A 27,276-nucleotide genomic window follows, 5' to 3' on the forward strand; every position below is an offset into this window, starting at 1 on the left:
TGAGATTTGGTTGGAAAGGAGCCTGTGTGGTCTATATGGTCCATGCTTGCTGATCTCTGAATTGTTCTTGAGTGGAGCCTTCAAGGTTTTCTGGCTCTAATCCTTGCCTGCTTTGATACCAGCAATAGTAAAAAAGTAGAGAGCAAATCATTGTGGCACATCCAAGGAGAAAATGGAAAAAAAGATGACCAAGTGCTATTTCTGGCTTTAAGACTTGGGGAATTACCAAATATTTGTGCTTCTACTAACTTAGGAGATGCAATTAATGATCTAGCAAAAATATTTCTGTTGTTAATCAGAAGACGAATGATCTGGCAAAAATGTACCATTTCCAGGCCAGGCAATAGAGATCCTTTAAACGAACTCAGGAAGGAAGGGAGCCCAGGCAAGACGTTGTGAAATTAAAAAAAAAATTTTTAAATTTTCTTGAGTATTAAAAATTATATTAAAGCTGAATTCATTTAATGTTTCTAGACAAAGCACAGGATAACCAAACATCTTGGCCTTCTTGGGTAGAACTGTGGGTGTGATGGGCAAGTAACTGTTTAAAGATGCTTACAAGAGGTGTTTATTTCAATCAGGACATAAACTTCTCTGAATGCCCTCTTCTTTTCTTCCTGGCTTCCGCTGCTACAATGTTCTACCCAGATGGCTATCAAAAAGTGGGATTCAGGTTTGGGCCTGCTGAGCAAGGGGAATACTTGGTCTCCTCGTTTAAAGCAACTGGATTTTTTGCTCTTCGAATGTAGGAAACCTAATTACACCCTGGTAAATTCTCTTCAGTCTACCAAACACAGAAAAAAAAACAGTGACAGAATCTGAAAGGCCAGAAAAGAGAAAAGAGTCCCTAAGACCTAATGAATCCAAACTAAACACCTCTCCACAGAAATGTCAAACATTTCTCTTAGTACAAAACAAGGCTTAAAGAATGCCTTGCTTTTGTCTCTGGCCTAATTCCTTAAGCAGAGAGGGGGATTTTCCTCTGGGAGTGTTATTTCACAAAGAACGAAACAGCAAATAAACAAAAGACTCTCAAAGAGAGAGAGAGTATAAATAAAATTCATGACTCTTTAAAGAGTTTACACTGAAAGAATGTGGGGGATTATTTACAATTAAAGCATAGCCTTTGGAATACAGTTATTATTATATATAAAACAAAGACTAGGAGTTCATTTCATTTTATTCACAGGAAAGTGCACCTGGCTACTCGGAGTTTGGAAAAAAAATCATGAAACTTCATTTTTTCAAGATCTTTTGCTTGCTATTTTTGTTGTATGTGTGTGTAAGACTTCTCACATGATTAGCAGAGCATTTTTTAATTTATTTATACTTTCCTTTTTAAAATTGCAGGTGATACATATTGCTATTTATTTTATTTTTTATTTAAATTCAATTTGCCAACATATAGTATAACACCCAGTGCTCATCCCATCTACATGTTGCTATTTGATTAGAAAAAAAAAAAAAGCAGGTAGAAAGACAAAGTTCCAAGAAAAAGTTCTGTTGTGTATGTGTTTAAAAGGAACTTTCCACATTTTAACACTTTGAAAATGAGCGTTTGTGGTGGCAAAATAGTCTTCAGTTGAACAAAGGAAAAGTTGTAAGCCACTGAGGGAAAAAAAGTTGGAATTAACAGAAAAGTAGGAGAAAGAACAGATTTAGGACTATCTGGTTTCCTGGCAAATCATCCGATAACACAATGGAGTAGTTAATGGCAGAAATGGGGGAAGGGGCAATACGAAACAAACGCAAGATTTCGTTATTAATGTAATAGGCAGACAGAAATAAATGGTTATTAAGATAAGAAGCAGAGGCTAAAGAAACCACTTGATTATAAATTATAGAGCAATTAGTCCTCTTTTCAAGTGTGTGTGTGTGTATTAGGCATTTGAATTCTAGTTTCAGTGTGACTCAAAAAAAAATTAAAATTAAAAAAAAAAAACCACCCCAACCACCGCAGATGATAATGTTAAAAGCCATGAAACGAGGTCCCTATGGACAAATGGTGTTTAAAGGTAGAGTTCTAGTAAAAGTATGGTCTTCTTGAAAGCTTCAGTCATGGGCCTGGGAGATGGGGTGAGGATTTAAGCACTTGCAGAGCTTACAGCAAAGTTTAGATTGAGTCTTATCCTGACGTGCCTGTCTCAGTGAAATATCTGAAACATTTGGCCCCACGAGATTAAAAGAACAGTGCTTATATTTAGCATCTGCTCCCCGCCCCCCCCCCCAACTCCAACTTTGCTACTAATAAAATTCAGCTCTATGGAAAAGAATTTGAATTCCAGCTGGGCAGTTTTCAAAATAAGATGAAAAGTTAAGCAGGCAATTGGTGTGTATTTAGGGCTCAAAACACCTTGCCCCCTAGAAGACTTGAAGGAGTTAATCCCTTCTCAAGATAATCCACTAAAGAGCATCCTTCATTATGATGTTAAAAGCAAGGATCAGTGCTGGGGAGTCTAACAATAGGACAGGAGGCTTTTCAGTCCCAGCCACATTCTTCCTAGGTTAGAAACAGAAACTGCTGTGATTCCAGCAGAAAAATAGAGCAAGACTTTTCTCTTATGTTAAATATTCAGATGGGGGGGGGGGTGCAGGGGGAACTTACCACATGAACTAAATTTCTCATTGGACAGTTTTCCTCAGAGAATTAATATTTCTGATTATTTTAAAAACTACTCTCATGAGAGGAAAACAATAGTTTTTAACTCAACAGTTACACAGTTTGGGAGCGCTGTTGATTTCATGCAAAAGTGCATTTTTGATGAAATCATACTCGATGACTCCCTGTCTCTCCACTCAGGGCACACATATTCCCTCCCCACTATGATACATTCAATGAACACAAAACTCACCATAAACTTTTACCAAAGATGCAAGCTGAAGTTATTTGGTGAAAATTTGATCCTGCAAGGCATTGTGTTTTAAATTAATGGCCAGATTTTATTACTCAAAGAGTCGTATTTTCAATAAGTGAGAAGACAAAGTGTGTTTAGTGTTGGTAAGCAAACAAATCTTAAAAACTCGGTTTAAAAATCTTGATTTTACTCTATTTTAGTATGTTTTATATTCTTGGGAATACAGTTTACTGTTTGTCATTCCTTTCAAAATATTGTGTAGGAGGGTAGTTTTAGAATTAAAAAGATTCCTAAAAATCTTTAGTATAAACCCAAATCTCACATAAATCAGGATGGCAAAAGTTGGCTATTCCAGGCTATGTTTTTTTCCTCCTCTCCTTTTTGTGAAGTGTAAATACATTATTTTGTAAGGTGTATTTGTTTTAAGGAATTCCTCCTTACCAAAATGAAAACAAGATAGGGAAAGATTTTTTTTAAAAAATATGTTTGAAGTGGGATCAATTGTAACTCATTAATGTGTGTTTGTGTGTTTTGCCTTCCATGATCCCTTTTGTGTCCCTATGGTGTTTTGGGCATCTGAACTCTGCAGATTCTGAGCTGTGGCTGCAGCCCTCAATTGGCAGAAGATGGACAAGCTCAGCTCTGGGAGGATGGGGGGGTGACTGAGCATGTGTTGGGAGTGGTAGTAATCATCCGAGCTAGAAGAAAAAGAGGGAAGGAAGGGTTGATGAGATGTGGATTTGGTTGGGTTTAAAAAACCATCTATCTGGAAACATGGGGAAGGCAGAGAGTTTGAAAGGGAGAAAGTATAAATGCTAAATAAAGAGGCCCTTGAAACATGGTCAAAGACCTACTACGATATAGAGAAATACAGAGAGTTAATATTTCAAACAGGATTTGATTAATATTTTATATCCATGAGAAGCATTATGAAAAAAGGACTTTTGAGGTCATGATTGTAGCACTTATCAATGGTGTGACTTGCTTCTCTTCTCTTATTTATATTCAGTGAGAATACCTATGCCTGCCTGAACTATAGATCAGTATGAAGGTTCTCAGAGATAGCATATCAAAACCTATGTTATCATGATACACTGGTGGTAAAAACAAAAACAGAAACAAAAACCAGATGCCTGAAGTTTGGCAGTCTCCATATGTCCTCTATGTGACTTTTTGGCAGGGCCCCTTTGTGTTCCTAGGTCAGAGTTTGTTCATCTACAAAGTGAGAATGGTACTTACTCAAAGGGTCACTAGGAAGGTACAATGATATGGTCTATAAGCAACCCAGTGCCTGGCTTATAAGTCCTTTTTAAAAATTATTTTACTTACTTATTCACAAGAGACACACAGAGAGAGGCAGAGACATAGGCAGAGGCAAAAGCAGGCTCCCTGTGGGGAGCCCAATGCAGGACTTGAACAGGATCACGACCTCAGCCGAAGGCAGACGCTCAACCACTAAGCCTCCTATAATAAGTCCTTAAGTATAAGTTCAGCCAAAACAACAAAAACAATATATTGCAAAATGTCAAACATACAGAAAATGCATTAGAAAACTTAGACTCTTTCTTTCTTGTAAATATATACTTCCATATTTTAAAGTAATATGCATAGGGTTAATTGAAGCTAATGCAACTAAGATTTTGATCTTACAGCTGAAGTTTTTTTCTTAGCCCATCTACCTGCAGCTGAATTTTATTAAAAAGATGTAAAAAATGAATTAATTAATGTGAACTCATCCCTTTATCATATATTGATTGAGCTGCCATTCATTATGAAAATGAAGTAGGATTTATATAATTTATTTTTATCTATTATTATCTCATTTAATCCTCTTGATGTTTATGTAAAATATTAGTCTCAGTTTTTATTTTAATAGATGAAGAAACAGATTAAAATCTGTCCAAGGGCATCGAGCTGAGGAGTATGTGGCAAAGCAGAATTGAAACGTTAAGGCTCCTGGTCTAGATATCTCCATGGAACACGGAGACAGAATTACAGTCTTCTTTCCCTTGGTTCTCCCAAAGCCCGGAATCCATGAGGTCTCAGGAAATGGTGGGGACCTTGGATCCTCTGCTCTCATTAGCTATTTTGTGAATGGATCCTCCTGGCTTCCACCACAGTCTATGATTGACCCTACTTGTACTGTACTCATTGAAACCACACCTACTACTTCACTGTCTAGAGGAAGACTACTATCCTGATAGAACCAAGGGATGCTCTAAGGATCTAAACATTCTGTATGCACACATGGCATAGGACAGAATGTTCTATAGGTGAATGACCTAGACTTTTGCCTTCAGGAGCAAATGGGGCTGGATTGGAAGAAAGCCTTGATATTACTTAGCCAAACTATGTTCCTGGCAAGCAGTCCAAAGACTGAATTTAAGTATTTTTCACCTGCCTAGAGTACCATGCACTGGATAAGTATTCACTACTACTAACTGAATTGAAGTTATTTGACAAAATAAAAGAAAAAAAGTATGGGTTAAGAAATGTTCTTAGGTTAATAAGCGATCTTGAATTCACAGCTTAATCAATAATGATTTGCAGATTCATTATTTCCCAACTTTAAGTTGCTGCTGCTGGCTGCTTAGTTATTTTTAAACCTTTACTAGATACATAAACACTTTCCTCTTTAATGAGAATGAAGCTGGGCAGTCTGTGCTTTATCATTAAATTCCATTTTATTCACAAATGTTTTAGTTTGTTGCTAGCCCATTTAAAAAGTCATTAATTTATTGCCCTTTTCCCTTTTTGTCTAAAAAAAAAAAGGTGTGTGTGTGGGAAGTATAATGGAAAGAAGCTCTTATTGTTCAGAAGACAGAACACATTTCCACCACTTGAACCAATAATTCAAGCTGCTGATTATGGCACTTAAGAGCCAATCTGGGGACAGGTGGACAGCCCTGGCCTATACAAGAATGGACTTTCAGCTGTGGTAACCCTAAATCATTGGTGAAATGGGGAAAATATTGTGCAGGTATTAGAAAAGTGGGACATTGATAAAATTGACCACCTAATATGGTTTTTTGTCATATTCCTTTGATGATTGCATGTTTTTGTACATGCATTTGATTTTAATTATTTTTTTTAAAGATTTTGTTTATTTATTTATGAGAGACACAGAGAGAGGCAGAGACATAGGCAGAGGGAGAAGCAGACTTCCTGTGGGGACCTTGCTGGGGTACTTGATCCCAGGACACCTGGGATCATGACCTGAGCCAAGGGCAGATGCCCAGTCACTGAGCCACTCAGGTGCCTGATTTTGATTATTTTATTTAACTTTTTTTTTTTATTGCTGAAGTGTAGTTGACATATAATGTTATATTAGTTTCAGGTGTATGACATCATGATTTAACAATTCTATACAATAAGCAATGTTCATTTTAAATGCATTTTTGAAGGAGATTAATAGAAATATTTTTCAAGTACCATTTATTACCAATAATAGAATCTTTCTATCCCATAATGTCTACTGTTCACATCTATGTTGTGAGGCAAACATAAAGTTAAAAGGCAGCAAGAGCCCTATTTTAAGATTTTTTTTATTTTCTAAAAAAATAAATAAGGTAGTTGGTTTATATACACATTGGCAATGTACCAATTAAGATGTTTTAAATTCAATTAAATTTCAAATTATGAAAGCCACAAGGGGCAGCACAAGGATTCTTTTTAACATTTAACAAATGTAAATATTTTTTGATAACTACAGAAATAATCCAAACCAGATCACTTTAAAAAATAATAATTAAAAACAAGATTACTTAAAATGAACTTTTTTTCTATAACTTTGCAGAGCTGAATTTAATATCTCCTATTGTGGCCAGAAATACCTTTTCTATGTAACTACACCTTACCAACATTTCTCAGACCCGCAGTGAGAGGCAGACTTAAGACAGTTCCCAGTCATCCTTGCTTGCTGGTAGTCACACTGTTGCATAATCCCTTCCCCTTGAGTATGGGCCTGTGTCTTATTTCTAACCAATAAGGATAGAATAAAGGTAATGGAATATTTTTTCTGTGATTATATTATGTAATATGATAACTTCTGTCTTGCAAGCCAACTCTTCCTTGCTGGCTTTGATGAAGCAAAGTGTCAGGCTGGATAGATCTTTGTGGCAAAAACAGCTGAGAACAGCTTTTGGCCAACAGCCAGGTAGGAACTAAATCTTTCATCCGAACAACCCAAAAGAAATTGGACTATGCTAACTGACAACCACATAAGTGATCTTTTGAAGTTACTCCTTCCCAATCGAACCTTCAGATGAGATGAACTTTTAGATAATGTGAGATCAAGATGCCAACATCTCAATTTCAGGCTTGTAAGATTTCCTGAAGCAGAGGACTTGGCTAAGCTGTGTCCAGATTTGTAATCCACAGATAAGAGATAGTAAATATGTATCTAAATACATATTTAACTGCTAAATTTGTGGACATTGGTTATGCAGCAATGGGTAACAAATGCAGTCAGACACACCAAATAGACACTATTTGGTTGTTGAAATAGTGTAAGCTTAAGGTGCGCAGCATATTGATTTGATCTATATTGCAAAAATGATTACCACCATAGTGTTAGCTAACACCTGTGCTACATCACATAATTAATATTTCTTTTTTGTGGTGAGAACATTTAAGGTTTACCATCTTAGCAACTTTCAACTATACTATACAGTATTATTAACTATAATCACTATACTAAATAGTAGATTCCCATAACTTATTTATCCTATAGCTGGAAACTGGTACTCTTTGGCCAACATGCCCGTTTTCTACCATTCCCAAGCCCCTGGCAACCATCATTTAAGTATGATTCTATGCATTTGACTTTTTTTAGATTCCACATTTAAACGATATCATACAGTATTTGTCCTTATCTGTCTGACGCATTTTACTTAGCATAACCTCCTCAAGAACCTCTCATGTTGTTGGAAATATCAAGACTTCTTCTTTGAATGTCTTGGCTATTATGAATAATGCTGCAATGAAGATGAGAGTGCATCCCTTCAAATCACTGTTAAATAATGGAAAGCCCAAATATGTATGATCTTTTATATAAATTAACCTATGTACACATATGGTTACTCCATTGATTCATTAATATTTGCTTTCAGTGATGCTCATGCCATCTTGTTCACAATGTTTATCTAGATGGTGAGCAAAACTAGTTAAGCAAATTGGCTACTGTACCAAGGAATACATATAGTTTTAGAAACTATACATATACTTTAAAAATACATGCTATTCAACAAGCCACATAAATGCTGCCCTTTGTAAAGTATCAACTGGTAATCATTGCTTTTGGCTCTAAGGCACATTGATTTAAAAAGTCTGGGAAATGAGTGCATACACTTGAAAAAAACTTCATGACTTTTTCTTTAATCTTCACTTTTACTTTGTTTTCTAGAAGAGTTTCATGTGACCTGTGCCAACATAAGGTATATTCAGAGCCCCTGGCTTTCTGGTTGGCAGAAACAAACATACATGCTGCCAACACAATAGTATATTCACTCCTTTATGAAGTTGAAAGACTCATAGGAAATGGACATGATTAGAAATTACATCATAAAGTAATTATCAAAACATGGTTCACCTTATTAATATTCCATGTATCTCATGATCTAGCTGAGATGGCCTGTGTTTCTTGATCACACCACCCTCCCTCTCTGAGAGTGGGCCACACTTGCCCCCAGTATCTTCTGTGTATTCTTTAGTATCATGGAAGGGCTCAAACACTCCAGCAGAGAAATACTGTTGTGTTTCCCAGGAAAGCCACTTGCATCAGACCACTGGTCACCAGTGAAGGCTTGCCACAGGGCCATCTCACCAACAATTCCATTATACATTCCTGGTCGTGAACAGAATATTTTACCGAAGAGAAGCATCCAGGACACGATGTCTGCACAATAAAGGCTTTCCCCCACTAGCTTCAGAAGTGAGTGACAAGAATTTTATTAGTCAAGGAGAAGTCTATTGAAGCAATGCAACAGTGATTTTATTGCTGCCTAAGTGGGAAGCTTTACTGTGGATGTATTTGTTTGCTTTTAATCATTCTGTGGTACTCAGATGGGTGATATAGAAACGTAAAGATAATGTTTTTGAAAGGTTTATGCTGTTGCTTAAAAACATAAAGGAATAAAACTTAATTAACGAAAATAAGTTTTACTGTTGTGTAGCCTGTCTTGGAAAGCTTGAGGATAAAACGAGATTTTCTTATTAATTATTAATACCAATCATTAGTCATTATATCCTTTAATCTGGAAGGGAAAACAAGAAACCTGACATCCATCACAAACAATTGCTTTTGTTCATGCAAATTTTTATGGAGAAGGTGTATCATGGATTATGAAGGCTGTCTTGTCCTATCTGAATATGTCCTATTACTGCATTTTTGGACAGCAAAGTATCTTCTTGTCTTCAGAATCCCATTGCACAGCCCAGGGAGTCTTGTCCTTTTAAGCACCAAGTGACCAATTGCTTCCCCTACCCCAAATCCACAATACTTGTTAATCAACAACTTTTGAGGCATCTAATTTTATTCCAATTATCTCTCAAAGTCTTCCCAGTGTCTCTTTGGTACCCAGCATACGTATCATTTCAAGTTTCAGTTCTCAAGTCTGATAAAACTAATAAACCCACACTGCCAGAGGTGGCACATTAAGCTGGTAAAATGGTTTTCATCTTAATTGGATATGAGCACTGTTATCGCTAATAACCCCAGGATACTTCTAATTGGACTCTCTCTCTCTCTCTCTTTTTATTTTTGAAACAGTAATCGCATTGACCAGCCTAATTTCTTCAGCCCCCACTCTTTGAATCCAAATTTTAAAATGCACCATAGAAATATTCTAATTTCAGGAGGTTATTTCAGTATGATTTCTTTGTATTAGGCCAAGAAAAGGTAAACACTTTTGTAAAAAATAAATGGTTTTCTTTTAAGTTTTCAGAAACAAGAAATTGTAGTAAGACTCTGCTATTGGCATTGCAATAATGTCTTTAATGCCGTTTAGTTAGCTGCCAGCTTCACCTAAGGACACTAAATTCTCAATTTTGAGTCATTTTTAAAAGATAATGGTTTCCTCTGTTGAATTATTTATTGTAAGTTTAGCATAAGTTATAGATCAGGGAAAAAAACCACTATTTTAGAAGTTATCACATGCACAAATGTTACACTTTCGTTTCATCTGGATTTTGCACATATATGAAAATTATAGAATTCTAGTCAACAATTTAGTTAAGAGAAAAAAGATGTGCCAAGACTTCTTCCACAGGTAGCTGTAGTTTGGTTGCTGGTAAGCACACACTGAGTGATAGTAACAGCTCCACTATTCCAAGATACCAACTCTAAAGTAAATTTCAACCTGCAAAATCAACCCCAATTTTTCTTTGTACGATTCTTTTTAGATTTGGCAGGCACATACTTGGCACCAAAAGAATAAGAAAATAAGTAAAAGTCTTAAGAGGGGTTAAAGGAATGAACAAAAAAAAAAATTCAGATTTCACAAACCAGAAAATTTTGTCTTCAGTAAGTATAAAATGAACACTGCATATGTTTTAATTGTTGAAAAACGTCATGTGAGCTTTTCACTGGCAGAAATAATTCATTTTTAATGGACATAATAATTTTTCTTGAGCAATATATATTTTATCAGCTGAGTGTGGGCCTTTATAATTATTATTACTATTCCTTTATAATTAAAAGCCTTTATGTAGATATCATTAAATAATTATAGATGTGCAAAAGAAATGCTTACCATTTTTCCAAACCATAAAATGAAGATTGGTAAAAGTATTCATTAATTTATATTTACATTTCTGGCAATTAAATTAGCAATACCTGGAGCACAGATGAAGGTGGGTAAAACAGATTTCATAGAATCTATTCCAATATCAAAACTATAGTGACATCACATATGCCTTTTATGTTGACTTACAAAATTATGCATCATTGTGACTATGAAGGATATTCAAATGGACAGTTGTATGTGTGTGTGTGTTTTGTGTGTGTAATATATGTGTATGTCTCATATGTAGGAGTGATATGTATATTATGTACACATATGTCTGTGCTTATATATATGTGGCATAAAAGGTGTATACAGAAAAAAGGATATGCATATTGTATAAAGCAAACATATATACACGCACACATATGCATATGATGGTGATGATAATGATGATGATGATTTTATAGCTGGCAAACATTTTAGTTCCTTTGAGACTCATTCTTGATTTCCTTCAGTTTGAAAGAACAAAATTACATAATTTATCCATGAGAGTTTTGAAACAGTGAAACATATCCAAGTCCCAACTTAAGAGAGGGCACTCCTCCACTTTTCTTGAAGGAAGGCGATAGAGAACCAACTCTCCTGCCCTATTTCTTCCTCTCACAGCGTGGCCTCAGAGGGACTTGCTTACCCTCTATTCATCAGTCAACCAGAATTTACGGAGTGCTGGGGGTCATACTGTAAGACACCCTGCGGGTATCTATGGAAAATAGGCGGATGGTGGATGTGTGAGACATGGGTGCTCTCTCTTTCATATATATATGAAATATATATATATATATATATATACACACACATACACACTTTCATATATATATATATGTATTCACACACACACACACACACACATATATATGAGATAATACATGATTTATAAAAGAGAGGAGAGAGAGTGAGAACAGGGCAGAAAAGGCAGCAGGAGAAGGAGACTGAGAATCTTAAGTAGGCTCCATGCCCAGTCCAGAGCCCGACATGGGGCTTGATCTCACAACCCCAAGATCATGACCTGAGCTGAAATCAGAAGTGGGACACTTAACCAATTGAGCCACCCAGGTGCCCTGACATGGGTTTTCTTCTTGATGAACACATCATATGGTTGTAGAGACATTATCCATATATTAAAAAATATGATTGAAATGTAAGTGGAATATGGTTTTATGCATCATCAAAACTACTCATATCTAAAACTTTGGCCAAAAACTCTTTATCAGGAAGGTAAAAGAAAAACCTGAAGCTATATGTAGTCTTGCTTTGGGTATATGCTCTTATACATGTTTCATATGCATTACTCTAATGAAATATTAGTGCATTAAGCAGACAAAAATTGTAATAAAAGGAATGAGACAAAGTCAATATTCATAAGAGTTCTAATATTCCTTCACTCTTCACTTCATGGGGCCATTTACCTACTCTAATACAACTGATATAGATAATACATGGTTTTTTGGTGCTCAGTGTAGGTTAGGTCATTATGTTCCACTTCATTGGTATGGTAGGTAAGGGTAAGTCCGTGCTGATGGAAGAGAGAGGAACACAGAAAGCATTTCCATATCAGGGGTAAATTCCATCTCCTACCATAACTGCAGGGTCTACCATTCCTTAAGGTAAAATGACTTTCATTTTCACAGAGCTTTTTCATCATCTATACACCAAAGAGTTTCCTCCCAAGATATCAGAACCTACTATCTCCCACCTTTTTCCTTACTAACATTCCAGTGCCTTGTCTTCTATTTCTGCTCTTTCTTCCATTTGAAGAGTTTCCTTTACAACCTATCAAAGGTGCTAGGTTTAGCCTCCCTCCTAAAATCCCAGTTTATGGTCTGAAAAAGTCAAGTAACTTGCCCAAGATCAAACAGATTGTGAAGAGTGGGGTACCGTTGTTGCCTCTACTGTTGGTATTATGTTTAATTTAGAATCAATGTGATGATATGCAGAGTATTCATTCAACAGGCCAGCTGCTGTAGGACAGGTATTGTCCTGGGCTGTGGGGACACCTTGGTTAATAAGATGGGCTAGGATCCTGTAGAATAAACCTCATAGTCTAAAGGGGAAGGATGTGAAATAAACATGCATACATTAAAAAAAAGAACAAGCCCAGACAGTGGTAAGAGTTTGGTATTTCAAAAAGAAAAAAGTCTTGAGTGGTAAGATAGATATTTGCAGGGAGGTAGGGTATATTGTTTAGATAGCCAGAAAGGTATCTCTGAGGATGTGGTATTGGAGCTAAAACCTAGATTATATAAAAGAGCTAGTATGAAAGCATGAAGACATTCCAAGTAGAGGTAACAGCAGGTTCTAGGAATGGAAGGTGGAAGTAAACTTGTTGTGTCTGAAGAACATAGAAACAATTATGGTAGAAGTATCATAGTGAAAATGAGATGAGGTAGGAATCTGGTAGGACCAGATACACCAGAATAAAGTTTGGATTTCATGGTAAGCACAATAAGAAGTTGAAGGAGATTTTTAAACTGGGGAATGACATGGTCTTATTTACATTGCTTAAAGGACACTCAGATTGCTATGTGGAGAATGGATTCTAGAATAATGGAAGTAGCAACAAGGAGATCAGTTAGGAGACAGCAATGGGAGTGTTATGGACCAAGATTACAGCAATAGAGTTAGAAGGAAGTAGTGATGGAAATAGAAGGATTCTTTGGTGGGCTTAATGTTGGCAGCATGGGAAAGAAAAAAATTAAAAATACATGAACCTGGAGCTAGAGTCATATATTAAGTATACTGAGTGTGCTGCCATGTACTAAGAAGAGCAAGAATGGAAGTCTGAGGTGTGGGGAAACCATGAGATCTGATTTGGCCACATTAAGTTTAAGGTATATATTTAAGATCTAAGTAAAGATGTTCAGTAGGCTGTTGGATTCATGAGTCTGGAGCTCATTGGAGAGGCAAAGTCTAGAGATCGAGCTTTGTGAGTCAAGAATAGATAGATGGTGTTTAAAGCCAAGAAATGGAATAAGAGGGGCACCTGCATGGCTCAGTTGGTTAAGTGTCTGCCTTTGACTCAGGTCATGACCCCATAGTCCTGGGATCAAGCCCTGCATCCTGCCCCCTCCTCAATGGGGAGCTTGTTTTTCCTTCTCCCTCTCCTACTTGTACTCTCTCTCTCTGTCAAATAAACAAACAAACAAACAAACAAACAAACAAACAAAATCTTAAAAAAAGAGAAATGGAATGAGACCATCAAGCATGAATGAAAATATACAGTCAGAGAAGAGGTGAGAGTCAGGGTTATTTCAAGAGGATCTAGAGTAGGGGGCTGAGAAGGAGTGGCCAGTATGGTATACTTTTGTGCTGCTGTTTTTTTTTTTTTTAATTTTATGTATTTATTCATGAGAGACACACAGAGAGAGAGGCAGAGACACAAGCAGAGGGAGCAGGCTCCCTGCTAGGAGCCTGATGTGGGACTATATCCCAGGACTCTGGAATCACGACCTGAGCCAAATGCAGACGCTCAGCCTTTGAGACACCCAGGTGCCCCTGCTTAAGCATACGATGGAATAACTCTAACATAGATTTGGGGATATAAAAATAATTAGGATTCAACTACCTATTGGCAAAGAAAGATAGAATCATAAACGTTTGCAGTATGGTTGAGTAGCTTGCTTTCTTTCCCTTTCTTCTTTACACCTGCAATACTGTAGCTTACTGCCTGATGTCTTAGCAAAGATGACTCCAAAAAGGGCATTGATTGCCTAGTCCAACTGTTTCTTTTTTCCAGATTCTACCATGATTAGATTGCATCCACCTAAAGACGTGTGGGATGAGTAACTTGGAAATTTTGGAGAGACTGTGAAGACACGTAATGTTCTTAGGGGGAGGAGGAAGGAAGCTGCAGCAGATCAGCTAGGTGGAGGAAAGGCTGTGGTGAGAGGGGAAAGGGCCCTGGGAAGAGGAGTCCAAGTTGAGTCCAACTTGAATTTTCTTCCCAGTTTCCCAAAATAGCTTATAACTCTTCCTGCCTCCCATTTTGTCTTCTTGTGTTCTACTTTCCTCTATTGGACATTAATTGAACTAAATATAGCCCAACCGTATATTATGTTTACGGTGCAGGTAATGTAGACTCTCCAGTGGTTTCTACAAGACTCTGTATGTAAAACAGGAGTGAAAACCCAAAATGCCTCATCTGGACAGGCAAATAAATAAATGGTAATAGCCACCGTCGATAGCACACCTAGTATGGGCCAGAAACATTTTGATGTTATTTCCATATATTATTTCATTTCATTCTCCCAAAAGCAATGAAATAGCTTTGGTGAGGCAAACCCAAGAGCGTTTGCACCTCTGGAGGAGAAGCCATGCCTCTATCTACTATTTCCATGTGAATAAGGGGATCCTGACTTGGTGCATTATCTGTAATTTTAAAAGATGGAATCTCTAGATTTAAAAAATATTGGATATATATAGGATATATATGTATATATACATGCATCATGTATAAGTGTGTATATATATACATATATTAGATATGCATATTGTTTTATACATATGTGTGTTGTATCATAGACACATATTTCATATGTACACTTTAGTTTATATGTACATTTTATTTTATATGTATACTTCATTTTACATATCATATCATATCATACCCTATGACAGCCAAACAAGACACATTTGTGAACTGCTTCTGAACTCTGGGCAACCTCTAGGGCATAAATTGTACAGTCTGCTCATGGTTGGGAAGAATAGCGTTAGAGTTGGGGGAGCTGTTGTATGACAGGGCATCTGGCTCTTCATTTCCTTGTTCCATGAGGTCCTGGATTGTCATAGAAGCCAGGGCTACGCTGCCAGCTGAATAATGCTCTGCTGGGCTTCAGCTGTGTATCTCTTGGGTTTATTGCAATATTAGGGGCTCAATGCTGTTAAAACTGAACCCAAGGCTGAGTCTGCTCCCTGGGAAATGGGGGCCATACAATGCTCTTCTGTACTTCCAATTCCCATGGGAGCACTGACACAGTTCAAGAACTGATTATTTACATAACGTCCAGAAGACTCGCTATCTATGCATTTATTCACACAAGGTATAAATGCTTGATAAGAATACAAATGGGTATCCTTCCAGGGGACATTTTCAGCTTGACAGGGATTGGTGCTTTCCAGCAGCTTTTAAAAAATATTCTTCCAAGCCCCAGACTGCTGTAGAGGGAGGATGAGGACCCACCCTTCTTCCGCCCAGCATCCTTCCATAAGCCACCCTGGCTGTTTATTTTTGCTATATCTGAGGCTCTGAATAATATTTCCTTTGAAGGGGGGGGGGTTCTTTGGCACCAAGAAAAATTATCTGAAAAATGAAATCCTAATGCTAAAGTTTTAAGCATCAATTATTTTTAATCTCAACTTCCTGTGAAAGTTGTGGGTTTTTTTCTACTCATGAATAAATCCTAGAAAAATAAGATGAGAAGAGTTAGAGTAGCCACATTTTTTTTTCTTTTCCCAGGCATAGAACTATATGATCCAAACTTCTCAGCTGGAATTCTGGGATGGTAAGCCTCCCTCTAAACTACTAACACGATGCACATACTGTTTTCCTGGCAGGTTGCTTTCGTGCCCATCTGCTCGGGAGCACCATGCCAACTGAATGGGGCCACGTAGGAGAGCCAGTGGGGCTGGGAGCAAGGCCCGAGTCAGTGCTAGGATCCCGCTCGGGGAGCAGACCCTGAGTAAGGGCACATGCTGATTACAAGAGATCACATTTGTTGATAAAGGTTGATGGAGATCGATCAGCAAATCCCTGGATCCTGTGCGCTCATTCCCCCATTCATCTCCCTTCTGGGAATGGGCAGGATGCATACCATATAGATCTGGCTGCCTGGGGGTGCCAGAGACGTCCCGTTTGCCTATCCTTTTTGAAAAGGAACAACTGGTTCTTTTTCTTTCCTATTTGCAATGTGGGGAAACCATTTCAGCCAGTTCCATAGCAAATCTCTTTACTTTGCAATTGGATCTTGGTGTATTATCAGGTGAGGTCAGGTGTCATAAAGCTCAAGAGAAACAAGTAGATGCTTGAATAATTCTTAGACCTCCCTTTGTGTTTTCTCTTTTTGTCTCTTCTTTTTTCCTCCCTTCCCTTTTTGTTGGTTTCCGTTGAGTTCATTTTATGGAAATCTGAGAGCCCGTGACCTCAGTCAAAAGCCGCCACTCTCCTAAAGGGGGTGGCTGTGGCTACACAGACCTGTCGGGTGAATGGTTATTAACACTCTGGGAAGCTGGCACATGCACACGGATATCCACCCATGTGGCCATGTAAAATATGTGCATGCAAGCTCATGCTCTCCCACAGCTCTTCAGAGCATATTATATGCTATAGTGCAAGGGCCACTTTAATTATCTGCTTCTGACTCCCCATGAATATCATTAATTGAAAAATACCCCACTGCATTTATTAAGTACACCATGTGGCTTCATTGAAAAATGTGAGGTTTCTTAGGCATTTCAAAATGTAGGGAAAATTGCAGGTTTCCACTGCTTCTTTTGGGAATTCCTAAGAGTATGGGGTCCCCAGTTTGGGGGCCACTGTTATAAATGATGCTGTACTGGATAAGAAATCCAGAGATTTGGAGTCTGGTAGATCCGCAGCTAAGGGCCAGTGCCCAGAGTCTTTCTTTTCTCCTCTGTAAAGTGAAGTACAGGTGCAGTTCTAGTTGAGGCCCATGGTTTTGCCTCTCCTGGATCTGAGCCCTGGGGGACAGGTGGGCACGTATCTACATATCCTGGGGCCATCTCTAGCTCCCTCTCCAGCCAGAGCTTCTTCTGCTATGAAGTGTATAGTTCTTTTCCCCATTCCATGTGTGCAGACCAGCAGAAGAGCCCTGGAAGATGCTGAAAGAGGTCCCAGGGGTGTGTAGGAGGGAACTGAAGGCCAGAAATTAGATCTTCTGCTTGGGAAGCATGGACGGCATGCACATTTCTGCCTAGAAGAGCTCTCAGTGATTAAATGCCTCTAAAACTGACTACATCAAAGACAAATCAGGGTGTGGGGCTGTGTTTTGGGTGTACCATACCTGTTATCACTACTTAAGTATTTCTTCAAACATGGTATTGAGTCCAAGAGTCTACTTAATTATTATTAAACTAAAAACATGTTACATTCCAGAGATATTTTGGAAACAATAGATTTGGATATTTACTGGTGGCTTCCATCATTTCAACAAACTTGTATTTAGGGAGCAGCTGGTGTCTGCAAGCCTAAACTATAAAACTGGTGTTTAGAGATGAAGCTGATAATTCTCTCACTCATTTACAAGATTACACTTAGGGGAAAGATTTCACCTGAGCATGTCTCATGCCAGAAGCCAGAGCAATGCACAAATTTGGTAAAATCTGTGACATAGGGACACCTGGATGGCTCAGTGGTTGAGCATCTGCCTTTGGCTCAGGTCATGATCCCAAGGTTCTGGGATCAAGTCCCGCATTGGGCTCCCTGCGGGGAGCCGGCTTCCCCCTCTCTCTGTGTCTGCCTTTCACTGTGTGTCTCTCATGAGTAAACAAATAAAATCTTAAAAAAAAAAAGTCTGTGACATATATACCACATACCTAATGTATGGGGTCATTTTTGTCTGGGGTAGCAATAAACAACCATTGAATGGGTGTGTACATGGTGAAGATCTGATTGCAGATGATAAGTTTGTGTATACTTTAAGAATGACATTGGTGATACAGGTCATGATAAAAAAAACAACCCAATTTAAATCTAGTGGGAAAACATCTTCCAAAAGTAAGAAGTAAATTCTTAACCAGCTGGATCACTTCTACTGGAATCAACAGAATGAATCCCACAGGTCTTTTTCAAACTCCAAATTCTATGATTCTATGTAGACCAAATTAAGAAAATGTTAAATTGGATATGGAGCAGTGGTATAATCCTTGCTAGGAGGGAATCAGTTTGGCCTTAAGATACAACGTTTCATGTTCAATTCATGTCTTGAAGAAGAAGTTCTAATTTGAATTACTTAAAATAAGGAGTGTAGTTTTATTGCTATCATAGGTGAATCCAGTACTCAAAGAAACGTTTACATGAAGAGCAACACCTCTCTAATCCTATCCTGGATGGACATGAACCAGATGCACGACAGGCTGGTGACCCTTAGCCTTTGATGGTGTGAGGTGAGGTGGAGAGGGAGGGAGGATTTGCTCCAGGCTGTATGCCCCATGACAGTCCTGATCATAAGCCCTGTTGGCATAACTGCCACAGTACAGTATCGAAGGTTAGAGATGGACAACCCCGGCTTTAAACTCTAATCATCTGTGTGTCATTTTAACCACTCACTCCATTTCTTCAAATTTGTTTCTTTCCTTCTAAGTAGGTAATTAAAACTGTCTTTCTGTGGGATTAAATGAGATGATATGTGTCAAGTGTCTGACACAGTGTTTGAAAAACATGCTAATATCATTATTGTCATCTGTTTATTTTCCTTACTGATCTTGAGACTAAATGAAAAGTTAATTCGAGCACTTTACCAAAAAAAGTCCCTGCATGAACTCAACGTATCACTGGTGATAGAATTATTTTTCCTTCTCAGATTAAAACGTTTTCAAAACACCAATGAGAGGAGACACAATCTGTAAAGACTTGAAACCTTAAGATTTTATTTTTGGCATGTCTTGGACCTGCTTACATTCTCTGTTTTTTTTTTTTTAATACATTATGAGCATTAGGGAATTGGAAAAAGGATTAACAGCCTATATATATATATATATATATATATATATATATATATATATATATAGGCTTTATAAATCCACTTAGCTTCAGAATGACTTTCTGGGGCAACTGGCCTTTCCAAAATAAATTTGCACACTGCGTCCTTATAAAAAAATTGGAATTTGGTGAGGCCAAAGAATTTGGGCCGTATCAGCTTGTCATTCCAAATTTTAAAATATTTAGTCTTACTTCAAGATAAATAGCAACAACTGAACTCAAGCCATGAAGAAAAATAAACATACAACTTCTTGAAAATGCACAAATAACCAGATGGTTTAAAAAATGTTATCAGAACTGTCTTAACTGCTAACAAGGTCTAAATGAAACCATGGCCATAGATAATGTTTGTTTCTTGCCTGGTGACTGTCCTGACAGGGGGCTGTCTAGTCGGGGGGTTGATAAAGCTTAGCATTCACAGGAATTGGGAGCCATGGATGAAGAGACTCCAGCTGTCTGCCAACCAGAACCTGGTCGATCTTTGGCAAAGTGGTTGACAGCTCCTACTTTGAGACAGTTGGGAAGGCTTGGGGAGAAGGTAAGATTTGAACTGAATCTTAGAGAATGATAGGACAGGATTATCCTGTCCCCCTCCAGAGGTAGTAATATTCCTTCCTTCTTCCTCTACACCTTCTCCACAGCACCACATGCTTAGAGGTGTGAACGCAGGAACCCTTGGATGATCATGGCAGACGAATGATCACAGGAAAAGTCAGTCTGACCTCTGAAATCACTGACTTTGTTGTTGTACAAAACCAGTGTTGAAGGGGGAGCCTGAGACTGAGAATGATTTCCTGGGGTGATCTTGTCTTCCTCAGGTTACCTGATCAAGCATAGGGCTCTGAATTTAAATCTGTTGCCACCTGTTACCTATGGCCCTTGGAGCCATGTGCCTGCTGCTCTTTGACAGGCATCTTTTGCATTTATAAAATAAGTATATAAAAATTGGATTATTGTGAGACTAGGTGATTTATTATTATAATAATTATTGTTATTTTCTTAAGCCTGCAGTCAGCCAAGTACATTGCCCTGATAGGTAGTTTTATTTATGTGCTAATATTTACTTTGCGTCTAGTTTCTTTTTTTTTTTTTGTTTTGCGTCTAGTTTCTTAATGAACTCAACTAAAATCACGAGTGCCACAGACCTATGTTGTATGATACCCTATTAAATCTAGGGCACTTTTTTCAAGTCAAAAATACTTATTTTTAAAAAATATCAGGAACCTCTGTTACCAGAGTTTAATTGGATAATCACTTCAAGGAATATCTGGGGCTGTTTTGTTTACAGGAAACAGGTTTAAGAGAATGCTTTTAAGGACATATTTCTTAGCAGTTTGATATACCCAGAGTTTTCCATATTAAGATTTATTCTCTCTAAAAGCATCAATAAGTATAGAATTAAACCATAGAGTAATAAGTTAAATGACTGCTTTGAAAGATCTGACAATATTTTTTAAAATCCAAATTTCTAATAATATCCTGTTGCTTTAAAACTCATAATACTTTTGAGTTATAATAATCAAACTAGAACTAAAATTCCATTATAGGGGAAAGGAGAGAAAATGGAATTTTAGTTCTAACCACAAGTAATGATATCTCAAAGAGGAATCATAGTACACAAAACAAAAATTTTTAAAAACAGTCTGAGTTATAGTCAGAGTGGCCAAAATTGTGGAAAAATAAAAATCTCCATCTCATGGCTGTTTTGACGTATTTTCTCCCACTGATAACACCAATATGAAAGAATTGACTGGATATGTCTGATATCATACAGACAATTAGTTAACTTAACAGAATACCTACTTGCCTTAGATCTATGGGTACCTTGGGTTAAGCAAACAAAACTTAATCTAAAATACGAAGAACCAGATAATACCTATGCCTTTCCCCCTTTTTAATACCCAAGGTGGTGGTTGTAATAATTGTTGTAGTTATTTTCATTGACAAATGAGATTTTTCTGGTAACTGATCCAGTTCCCTTACTTCAAAGCAGAACACATGGCAAAATGGAGAGGGTCATATTTCCCATTCCCGGAAACCAAAGTGGTTGGCACAGAGGTGAGCAGGTGGCCCAAGCCGAGCCTATCAGAATTATTTACTGGGGTGTATTTTACTACAACTAGCAAAGAATACAATTCTTCCTTTTTAGATTTATAAATGTGACACTGTGAGTCAGGATGTGCAATAAAGAACTAACCTTTGCCTACAGAAAGGTTGGACCATTGCCCTCAGCTCGACGGAGGTAATCTCTAAACCCTTGGAGTGTCCTGCCTGATAAAAGTGTCATTGTTTACTGAAGGGTCTTGAGCCAGGCCAGATATTCTATGCTAACAGTGTAATTTTTGGTGGAAGGCCTTGGGTCCTGTGGTACCAAATCAGGTTCTAGAGGGGCTAGAGACTAAGGTTATTCATGTGGGTAATCAACCTACCTACATGGCCAACTCCTAATAAAAACTCAGGATAACAAAGCTTGGGTGAGCTTTCCTGGTTGATAGTATTCTATACTTGTTGCCACATATTGTTACTGAGAGTAGTACGTGCTATCCACGTAATTCCACCGGGAGAGAACAACTGGAAGCTCCATGCCTAGTATGTGTTGGGTCCTGTCCTATGAGCCTCTTCCTTTTATTGATTTTAATCTATATCCTTTCTCTGTGATAAATTATAACCATGAGTATAATGACTTTTCTCAGTCTTGTGAGTCCTACTAGTGAATTATGGAACCCGAGAGTGGTCTTGGGGAACCTCTTGGACATTATACAGGACATTTGTGTTCTCCACTACTGGAGAAAGTTCTCTGCTATACTGGTGAAAGGCTCAGAGAGAGCAGCAGGGATTAGAAATATGATAGATGAATGGAAGAGATGAGAATGAGAGAAAATAATATTGATGTATCTGGTTCTAATCCTTGGAGGATCTTTCAAGGTACCTTACTCATTTAGTTAGTTCTTTCAATCTGTGGATTACCCCAGTATATTTCCAGTAATCCAGTCTCACACTTTCTCACTTTCCCTCAAATAGTTGTATACTGCATTCCTGAAAGTTTTGAAATTACTGTATCATTTTCCAATTTCAGTTATATTTAACTAAAAAGATGTCATTTCCCACCCTCAGAGAACTGGGTGTGATTAGTAGTAAAATCCAAACAAGATAAAACCTTGTAAATATTTTTGGACTTGTCAACAAAGTTATTGAAAAATATACTATTTCAAGTAAATTAATCTAGAAATGTGGACATTACCTCGATAGGCCACTTGAACCACCAACTGGGTTATTTCTGAGCTGCTGTTAGAATAAGAGATTTGAAACCAGAACTTAGTTGCAGAGCTTTTGTGAGAATTTTCTAAAATATAATTTTCTGCATTTGGATGCTCTCAGCATTGCTTTTGTGAAACAAGAGATAGAATTTCATCTCTCTAGGGATCTAGAGCAAAACATTAGTGATGATGTTCAAAAGAGACTATTCTAAACCTAAAGAGACTGTTTTCATAGAAAATGTTACACATTCTTCCACTACTAAATCCCAAATATTAGCTCACAGAAGAGCAATTAGCAAGTATGTCATCTATAAAAAGTATGAACATTTAGACATTTATATTGTTACTATTTATCATTCTATTGATAGAGAATGGACCACATTCATTACATGCCTGATCCCAGTCCAGGAATGATAATTGAATTTCCACAAGTATTATCAGAATTCCTTGAGCTTTTTGGAAACAAAAGGAACTTTCTTAATTTGGTAAATTTATCGACAAACACGTAAAACAAAAATCATGTTTGTTGCGAAAGTATCAGGAATATTCCCTTCTAAGTGCAGAATAAGACAATGAGGTTCCTTATTACTATCTCTAGGTTCTAGACAGCACGTTATACAAGTAAAAGAAATGTGAACCATATTATCGGAATGAAAAATTATTATGATTAGAGACAGCTTAATTTTTTGATAGTGTAAAAGAATTTTAGAAATTTGACAGATACAAGGTCAAAATTTAAACATCAATACATATAATTAATTGTGTGGTTTAATCCCAGCATGGTCAATCAGAAAATACAATCTTTCAAGGATTCCATGCTCAATATCCACCACGTATCTAAGAATAAATCTAAGAAAAGAAATGGAGGGATCCCTGGGTGGCGCAGCGGTTTGGTGCCTGCCTTTGGCCCAGGGCGCGATCCTGGACACCCGGGATCGAATCCCACGTCAGGCTCCCGGTGCATGGAGCCTGCTTCTCCCTCTGCCTATGTCTCTGCCTCTCTCTCTCTCTGTGACTATCATAAATAAATAAAATTAAAAAAAAAAACTTTAGAACTTTATTAAAAAAAAAAAAAAAGAAAAGAAAAGAAATGGATGATCTACGTGGAAATTATTGTTCAATGGTATTGAAAAGACACAAGAAAGACTTATATAAATGGAGATATATTCATAGATAAGATTTATTTTCCTAAAGAGATCGATTATCCCAAAACTAATCTAAAATTTTCATTAATATCTCAACTTTTTTTTTTTTTCCCCACAGAGCTAGTCAGTTCATATGGAACTAGTTCGTGCACCTTAAAGAGTCAAGACTCAAAATAGCTCAGGTGATTTTGAAGAGAAAGAATAATAAGCAGCACACATCCAGTAAGGGATGTAATTATTTTAAAGTTATCACATTCAAAATAGTGTTCTAGTGGTATGACAAATATCACTGAAACAGACCCACATACACATTGGGGAGTGGGTAAGAGGTGGTTTTGAACACCAATAAGGAAAGAATAGGCTTTCTTGTGAAAGGAAACATATCGATATACATATACAGAAATAAACTTCAAACATTAAAATCAGGAAGCAAAGCTTTAAAATTCTTACACAAAAATGAAAGAGTATATATTTACGATGTCATGAGAGGAAATAATTTTTTAAACACGGAAAGTGCAAATCGTAAAAAAGATTAACAAATTTGATTAGATTAAATTCAGATTCTTCCCTTTGTTTATGGACACCTCATAATATTTTTAAAACCCTACATTCTGGGGCGGCCCCGGTGGCTCACCGGTTTAGCGCCACCTTCAGCCCAGGGTGTGATCCTGGAGATCCAGGACTGAGTCCCACATCGGGTTCCCTGCATGGAGCCTGCTTCTCCCTCTGCCTCTGTCTCTGCCTCTCTCTGTGTGTCTCTCGTGAATAAATAAATAAAATCTTAAAAAAAAAAACCTACATTCTGAGATTATAGATGTTAATACTTATAATTCCTATAATGACATATTAAAAAGTCTTCCAAATGAATCAAAGATAAGTAGTTCCCTAGAAAAATGAGCAAAGAATATGAAAGTTAATCATAAGATAGGAAACCTGAATCAACAAGAAAGAAACATTGGGCAAAAATGCACCCCTTCCCCTTGCTTTGTGATGAGGGGAATATAGATAAAATGACAAAGACAGACTGTTTCAAACTCAACGGATTGGCATAAAAGGAAAAAAAAATCAGATAACACCGAATACTGGAGAAAAGGTGAGGAAAAGAGAGTTTTCATATAATGTTGTAGGGGCTGTAAATTAGAACAAATACTGTGAAGCGTAATTTTGTAACATGTAATGAAGCAGAAGACCCTCAATCACTGGGACCAGCAATAATGCCACTTCTTGATGTATCATGTTAGAGAAAGTGGTACCCGTTTCACCATAGCTTATGACATCGAATACCTGGAAACAACTTGACCATATGTCAACAGAGGAATTCGTGAACACAGTTTATTCCCATAAGAAATCCTATATAAAAGTTAAAATTAATGAAGTAGATATCCCAGTAGTTCATTCATTGTCTATATTCTCCATTCTTCCACCACTGGCCCCCTTCTGCAGGGATTTTTTATTGTCCCTCTCTCCAGAACATTCTTTTCCCCAGGTACCCTATGGGTCATTCCTGTGCTTTACTTGGTTTTCTGCTCTCATGTTACCTCCTTGGGAAGACCTTGTATGAACACGCTATAGAACATCGCATCTCCCCGACTTGTATCATCCTTTGATCTATATTTGCATCAAGGGTTTCTCTTTGTCCTACAAAATGGATTTTGTTCCTAGTAGGGCAAATGACAGCAGGTAAGTATTTGTTCAAGCAATACATAGGTACCTGCATACATTTAGATGTTTATGGGCCCCTTCACATGATTTTAAATGCTCCCTCACATTCATATTTCCCTGTGGAACAGACAGGTAGATCTTCCTATTGCAAACCCTCTCCCAGAGCACTTGATGAGCAGAAGAATGAGAGCTAAAAGGGCAGCATGTGAAACCCTCCAGCCTCCTCTCTCCCTTGCAGCTTGTTCTCTTGTGACCTTGCACGAAGCTGCTGTCCATGTGGACAAGTGACCCATCCAAGAATAAGACTGTATCCAGTTGGGGAAGAGCTGACTGTCTCATTCTCTGAGGGTCCCTGAAGAAGACACGCATGGGAGCTTGAGCAAGAGAAAAAAACCCTGTGCTCAGATCCCAGTGAATTTGCCTGCTTCTCCTTGAACTTTTTGCAATATCATCTATGTTGGAAATGATCACTTAAAGCCACAGTCTAGCATAATGTTTACATCCCGAGGGTTGGAATTGGAGTCATTAAGTCTTGCAGACAACAAGGTAATGTTCAACTACCGCTCTTCTAGGAGGGGGTGTCATTTAGCACACTGCAGGGTGCTGATGCGAGCTGCATCCTGGGAACCTGAAAGCTTTGGTACCTCTTTGTTGACCTAGGGTTCACCTTGTCTTTTTTGGAGTAGCCTGGCAATGTGATCTGCTCATTTTCTTACGTTAAATAGCTAGATTTTCTTTGAATTACTTGCATTAGTGGAAAGAATAATAGGCTCTGGGAGAAGATAGACCAGGGTATGTGCTGTAGCCATATTACTTCCTAGCCATATGACGTTGGGCAAGTTGTTTAATTTCTCTTGATCTTCTTTCCCTTTCTTCACCTAAATTATGGAGTTATAAAATGTCTCCTGCCTCTGGGTTTTGGGAGCTGATACAATGAAACAGTAGATGTAAGGTATCATGCTGGTGCAACCTGGACAGGCAAAAAGCATACTTTCTGGCACAGCTTGCATCTCACTTCTCTCTGTGGACATATTAATTCTCCTTAGTACAAATCACAGGTGATTACATTTAAATGAAAGTTCTCTTCCATAAGCCCAGAGCTGTGAGGATTCTGTTTTTCCCCAGTTGACTGAGTGAGGTAGAGGGCAAAGGAAAGTAAGTGATGTTAATACCTGACACCACTCATGTCCTCATGGCGATCTCCTTGTAACCAGATAACTTCCTTCTAGCTGCACGTGTGACTAAATTTACGTAGTCAGTGAAGAAGTAAGACCAAGATGAGATGGGAGGAGAGCCTGCCTCTAGATATTGAATATCCCTGCCTGTGAGAGTCTTAAACAAAAATTAAAAACCTAAGTCTTCATTTTAAGGGATTTTACCACAGCCAATGCTCGGAATCATACTAATATACCTCCATTAAACATCAACCAGCCTAGAAACCACTAATCCCAAATGATTGTCTAACAACTAAATGAAAGAAACCAGATGAAGATCGCTTCATTTTGATGAAGAAATCTACTGTAATTAAGCATTAATTTGAAGTAAAGAGGAGCGAGTCTTACCCCCCCACTTCCCCATTTTTCAGTCTCTGTATAAATAATGATCATTCTTTCCTCTACTCATCAGCTGGTTGGGTTCCTCTGCTTGGTGACTTGCCAATGTTGTGGGGCTTGGTGTAGCGGAACCCGGGTTCTAGTCATGGCTCTAACACTCGGTAGATGTGTGACATCACCTACCTTTATTCTGCTGTTTAGGAAACTGAGCCCCGGGGAAGTTAATGCCGTCCTTGCCAAGGTCTTGAGGGATTCAACTAGATAATTTCTGAAAAACATCTGGGATATAGGAGGTGCTAAGTAAATA

General features: G+C 37.8%; 1 protein-coding gene and 1 long non-coding RNA gene across 4 annotated transcripts in view; one reads left to right on the forward strand and one right to left on the reverse strand.

Moving 5' to 3' along the window:
• The window catches only part of LOC144297130 (uncharacterized), a 200,023-nt gene that overhangs the window by 106,917 nt on the left and 65,830 nt on the right, over positions 1–27,276 (reverse strand). The gene's annotated exons all lie outside the window — the stretch shown is intronic.
• LOC144297027 (uncharacterized) overlaps positions 1–27,276 on the forward strand; it is a 50,493-nt gene that overhangs the window by 6,538 nt on the left and 16,679 nt on the right. The window contains exons 1-2 of one of the 3 annotated variants that reach the window (XR_013364071.1): positions 19,665–19,890; positions 25,655–25,962. The exons of 1 other annotated variant lie outside the window; for it this stretch is intronic. Coding sequence is in view for 1 of the 2 variants with exons in the window: in XM_077870572.1 (XP_077726698.1) it covers positions 19,786–19,890 (105 nt within the window). In the remaining variant the exon portion in view is untranslated. Of the gene's footprint in view, positions 1–19,664; positions 19,891–25,654; positions 25,963–27,276 lie in introns of those variants that run through there. One more of the 3 variants, XM_077870572.1, reaches the window with a different exon arrangement.

The sequence above is a fragment of the Canis aureus genome, chromosome 2, assembly GCF_053574225.1.
Source record: "Canis aureus isolate CA01 chromosome 2, VMU_Caureus_v.1.0, whole genome shotgun sequence".
In the NCBI taxonomy this organism is placed as follows: Eukaryota; Metazoa; Chordata; class Mammalia; order Carnivora; family Canidae; genus Canis; species Canis aureus.